At 39.7% G+C, this 6,000-nt stretch overlaps 1 protein-coding gene across 1 annotated transcript in view; it reads left to right on the plus strand.

Moving 5' to 3' along the window:
* ZFAT (zinc finger and AT-hook domain containing) overlaps positions 1-5,401 on the plus strand; it is a 74,006-nt gene extending 68,605 nt beyond the window's left edge. Inside the window, exon 16 of the mRNA XM_005143809.4 lies at positions 4,859-5,401. Within this exon, the coding sequence (XP_005143866.3) occupies positions 4,859-5,098 (240 nt within the window). The 3' untranslated portion in view covers positions 5,099-5,401. The remainder of the gene's footprint in view (positions 1-4,858) is intronic.
* Positions 5,402-6,000: the final 599 nt, after the last annotated feature.

Consider the following 6,000-nt stretch of genomic DNA (forward strand, 5'->3'; position numbering starts at 1 on the left):
GTACATGGAGTTACATATAGGTTGATGGTCAAGTTTCTGGTTGCTTTAGGGCACAGAGCAATTTGATGCTTAAGGTGACAGTACCAACAAAGGAAAGTTTTAACTGGGGTAATAGATAACTAAAATCAGATAGCAAGATTCCTGTTCTTGAAATTATAGCAATGTTGCCATACTTCCTCATAAGGAAATGTGGTGATACAGCCTTTTCCCAGATGATGTGCTAGTCACAGTCTTTCTATCAGGATATATTCCACCAGCCAGTTGCTAAGACTTTGTGAAAGTCTGCCTCACCAGTATGAATGTTTGTTTGCCAGCTTGCATTTTTTATGTTATGCAAAGCAAGTCTGTCATATTCGATTCTCATATTATTCCAAAACTATGGAGCACCAGCTTGTCTTCGTTTTGTAGCTCGTTATAAAGGTTCATATGATCAAACTGCAGTGTTTTCTGTGTGTGTCTGTGTGTGGTTTTCACACAATATATCCATATGTAAACTAGAACAGAAAGAGAGTTCAGATTATTCAAATGGCACTGAGCGAAATGGTAGAGAAGCTGGTACATCATATATCATATATAAGGTTCTCTCTCATGATATAAATAGGAGCATCTGTAACCCCATGTGAGGTTTCAAAATCCTGCAAGATCTCTGTGATTAATTTTTCTTCTTCATGGTAAACTGAAAGGCAGCATTCAAACTGAAATAAAGGAAGAGATTCTGTAGAGGGTTTGGATCTAGCCCAACAAGACTATTTTAAACACTGTGGACCTGCAATTCCTGCTGGCTTCAAAGAAAATTGAAGATATTATTTCTCAGGATGTGCTCTAGAATAAGCAAGAGGCTTTAGCATCTTACTGCAAGTATTTCTGTACTCCTTTTCAGGGATGGGAAAGAGCATAATTCATCCTCCTTAATGACTGGAATTAGTTTCTCTTGCATTAAAAGTACTTGATTGTTTCAAGAGGAAGCGATTCCTCTAAGAGATGTCACTTATATGTATTTGGATGGTCCTCAGATGTTTAAATTATGAACATTTGTAAGTTAGAAATGTTGAATTTCTTATGAAGACGTCAGGGAGGAAGTTCCATTGGCTTTTGAGAGACACATTTATCTAGTAAAGAATTTAAATGCAGGTACTGAATTGATTTAATACACCAGCAGTTTGTGGCTTCAGCTACTTGCTGTCATTCAGAGAAGGGTAAGCAGCCAGATGCTTTTCAGCTGCCTCTCAAACAGAAAGAGGTCTTGGACGTTCCTCTTCAAAAGATTCCAGACGCCAATAAAAAGAATTGAGTGTAGTGACTTCATTCATTCCAATGGCAGCTGTCCCACTGTTTCATCAATCTGAGGAAAGTAAATTAACATTTCGAGATCATTCCCTGTGGAACAATCTAATAGGAACCAAGCAGAAGCATGTAAACATTGAACTGATTTGAAATGTAAATATCCAGAATAAGGTGGTGATTTGTCAAACTCAAAGGGTTACAGATAGCTGTCCAAAAAAGACACTGGAAGCTAGAACCATCAGAAATAAGGGCATTAGTCTTCTTTACCCTCCATGACAAGGGTAATAAACCCACATCGATAAAGTCAGGTAGGGAGGTTAAATTAACTTTCTGTATTGGCCATTTTCATTTCAAAAGCATATGAAACTGAAAAAAAAATATTAGATTGCTACTATTGACTTGAATGAGATTCTGGTTTCATTTCATTTTCTTGTCAAGTGTGCTTTAGTTATTTTCCTTTCTTCGTTATTTATATACACTTACAAAACTGTATTCAAAATTATTTATGGGTTTTGGTTTAAAGTGACTAAAATGAGACTGTACAAGATCCTCCTCAGACTGTGTGGTGCATTCTTGCAGCTCTTAGCAAACATAGTGTAATTTTTCTGGCTGAAAGCACATTGTCAGACAATAACATAGAGTGCACTAACACAGGAGAACAGTGTATTAAATAATTGAAGGGCCAAATTTTAGACACCTCCGTGTATTAGTTTGAGGGTCTCTATCATCAAGGGCTGTAATTGTGAGCTGATTCATAACAGGCTGTGAGATTTTAATTGTCTAACCTCTTTAACTGCAACTTCTCATCTGAATTTGCTGGTGATTAGACTTCTGTCTGCCTGTTGCGATCTTCATTAGCAGATCTTATGTATGTTCTTTCCTTTCATGCAGGAGCAGACACTGGAGCAGGAAAGTAGCCTCAGAGAAGCGGTAGCCCCAGGAGAGAGGCGAGGACAGTTATGAAAAGGGAGTCCTGTGTATGAATTCACAACATTCCTATTTCTTTCAGTAGAACTTACGGTTTCTATAATAGTGAAAAAAACAAAAATGGGAAGGATGGGGAAGAGCAAGAGAAGGAGTTTTAACAGTGCTGTTTCTTTTAATGATTTAGGTCCTTCCTTTTCAAAGAGGGGCTCAAGCTTCCATTAGGAAAAGTTACCTTGTTGGCACCCCTATTTTATGACAACATAAATTAGCTTTTTTGAGGGTAGTTGCAAATCTTACTGTATCAAGGCAAACATCCAGGCAGCAGAAGCTGTTTAAAGTAACTTTCAATTAAAATGTTCAGATATGCTTGGTAAAAGAAATAGAACATGGAAAGGACTTCAGCCCATTCCTGTCTTTTTATCCCTATACTCTGAATCCTGTGCAACAAAGACAGAATCAGCGCCAGTAAGTATGACTGTGCCATTGCATTAAGGTCAGTGACAATGGCAAGATTCCCTTTAAATGGTAAATCTTTCACCAGATAAAAATCCACATATATTTCATTGATACATTACAGGCATACTGACTCTCAGGCATCCATATAATTTAACACCTGGACACACTTGTTACTGTTGAAGAAAAAGCTTTGTATAGCCTGATGGATTGAGTGAAAGTTCAAAGTGAAGTCCTAAGGGGTTTGTGCGTGTCTGAAATCTTCAACTGACAGATATTTTAAACATGGAATAAAAAGACAGTGTACAACAATGGGAATGGTTGCTTAGGGAAAAAAAGGGAAATTAGGAAAGAGCAGTAGGAAAACAAACATATAGAACCTCTTTTTCTCCTTGCTGGTCTCTAAGGAGTCAAACATATGCTTGGAATCTCCATTGTAGTTCTTCCCTTCTGTTGCCACTTCCCTCTTGAGCAGCAATGCTGATGTTAACTATATTTTCTTGAACTTGATACGTGATCATCCCCCTGAACTGGGCACTGGTGAAGCAGCATCTCAAATCCTGTGTTTGGTTCTAGGCGCCTCACTACAGGAGAGACACTGAGGTGCTGGAGTGGGGCCAGAGAAAGGTGACAGAGCTGGTGAAGGGCCTGGAGCACAGTGTGATGGGGAATGGCTGAGGGACCTGGAGGGGGATTAGTCTGGAGAAGAGAAGGCTCAAGGGGGTATCTTACCACTCTTTACAACTGCTTGAAAGGAGGATGGAGCAAGGTGGGGGCCATTTCTCCCAAGTAACAAGTGATAGGACAAGAGGAAATAGATTGCACCAGAGAACATTTGCACTGGATATTAGGAAAAATTTCTTCCCTGAAAGGGTTGTCCGGCACTGGAGCAGGCTGCCCAGGGAACTGGTGCTGTCACCATCCCTGGACGTATTTAAAAGATGTGTGGATATGGTGCTTAGGAACATGGTTTAGTAGTGGACTTGGCAATGCTGGGTTAACATTTGGACTTGATCACAGATGATCGATTAGACAGTGACACTCTATACACAGGGTGCAGAGGCTTTATGTTAAGTTTATGTTAAGAAAGCTGTGCAGCCAGTAGACGAATCAACTGTGGAGCAATCAGTGCAGGAGCCTTAGAAAATAAAGGAGATGGCTACTTGATATGCCAAAGCCAAAAGTTGAGGTTTTTTTCCTAGACAAAAGCAAGCAAACTTAAATATTTTTAAAGGTCTTTTCCAATCTAAACCATTTTGTGGTTCTGTGAAATGCAACAGCTCTCTCCAGTGAGCACAAGGAGTGGTAATGTATTGAAAACATCTAAGAAATGCCTTTGCATATATCTTGCATACCAAAAAATTGCTCTTCCATTCCATCCTCAAAAGTACATGATTTTATCACTAACTTGTGAGAATGCAGTTCCTCCACATGACTTACAGTTTTTGATGTGTTTTTACTGGCCTGGGGTACTTTGCATAGCAATTTTGTATGGATGCGTTAAGTAACATTTGTTCTTGAATTCCTATAAGTACTGTATTTTAATAACTGACAGGAAGCTGTGTGAAGTCTTTGCAATGCAATTCCAAATTCTATTGGCTTTTCCTTTTTGACAGGAAGCAGAATGTTCAGTAAAAATGCTGTTGTTTTCAATTGTTTCTGTCACTGTCCTTTCAATAATGTAAAAATTGCTGCTTCACAAACAGGGGTCTTAGGAGTCTATCTCGGTAATATTTACATTTCACAGCTTTCTAATGAAAGTCTATTAAGGTTTACAATGAGCAACAGGTTGGATAGGAAAAAGAAAGAGAAAGAGCTGGGTACACCAGATGTGGTTTCATGTGGTTTTCCATGAATTCTCACTAGAGGAATTGTTTGACTACAGATTTATTTCAGTAAGAGCAGATTTGAATGAACAACTGCTTAAAGTTTAAAGCTGTCCCCAAATATCTAAGTTGTGGAACTATGCAGCTCCGTGTGCATATCACTGAGATGCTGCATTGCTGCTTTCAGTATTCTGTCTATCTCTACACTTATTAATCAGAAGTGCTCACAACAAATTCTCTGTAAGGCTGACATTTGCTTTCAAAACGACCTGATTGCTAATTTCTGTGCTGTATTTCCATTAATCATCGCAATACCATGTACTTCTCGGAAAGGTGAAATTCCTGTAACCTCTTAAATTTCTCCTTAGGTAAAAGAAGAGGAGCAATCAGCCAACCACACTTTGATGATTCAAGAGACGCTGCAGCAGGCTTCAGTGGAGCTGTCTGAGCAGCATCACCTGGTAGTTTCATCAGATGAAGTGGAAGGGATTGAGACAGTCACTGTCTATACGCAGGGCGGAGAGGCTTCGGAATTCATAGTTTATGTTCAGGAAGCTATGCAGCCTGTAGAAGAGCAAACTGTGGAACAAACAGTGCAGGAGCTCTAGAGAGCAGAGGAGATGGCTACTTGATTTGCCAAAGTTGTTTTTTTTCCTAGACAAAAGTAAGCAAACTGACGTTTTTAGTTAATTTGTGAAGTGAGACCTTGTTACTAGATAGTGATCTGATTGGTTAGATTGTATCAGTAACACATTATGTACAAAACCTCCTCAGACTTTCTGTATATAAGAAATCATAGATTCACAGAATGGTTTGGGTTGGAATAGACCTTGAAGCTTGTCCAGTTCCAACCCCCTGCTGTAGGCAGGAACACCTTCCACTAGAGCAGGTTGCTCCAGCCTGGCCTTGAACACTGCCAGGCATGGGGCAGCCACAGCTTCTCTGGGCAACCTGGTCCAGAGGCTCACCACCTTCACAGGGAAGAATTTCTTCCTTATATCTAACCTAAATCTCCCCTGTTTCAGTTTAAAGCCATTTCCCCATGTCCTATCCCAACATGCCTGTGTAAAAAGTCCCTCTCCAACCTTCCTGTAGGCCCCTTTAGGTACTGGAAGTCTCCTGTGAGGTTCCACAGGAGCTGTGTTCTCTCTTTCTCAGTCTTTTTTCCTAGTAGAGGTGCTCCAGCCCTCTGATCATCTTCATGGCCCTCTCTCTCACTTCATTCCTGTAAATTCCCAGAAAGACTGTCTGGTCAAAATCATGTTATCCCATGACAATAAAGCATCCTATAAAGGCAGAATGCCTAGAAAAGTCCACACATCCCATTTCATACATACTTAATATGTTCTTAATTCACTAGAAGCACAGTTATTTTTCTTTAGATTACAAGGTTTCTTGTTTCTGAGTTCATGCCTAGAACATGTTTGACATGTTGTGGATCTAACCCATACAAAGCCTCAAGACTTCAATTTGAAACATATCACAGATGGGCTGCAATTGTGAGATAATC

The sequence above is a fragment of the Melopsittacus undulatus genome, chromosome 1 (genome assembly GCF_012275295.1).
Source record: "Melopsittacus undulatus isolate bMelUnd1 chromosome 1, bMelUnd1.mat.Z, whole genome shotgun sequence".
In the NCBI taxonomy this organism is placed as follows: Eukaryota; Metazoa; Chordata; class Aves; order Psittaciformes; family Psittaculidae; genus Melopsittacus; species Melopsittacus undulatus.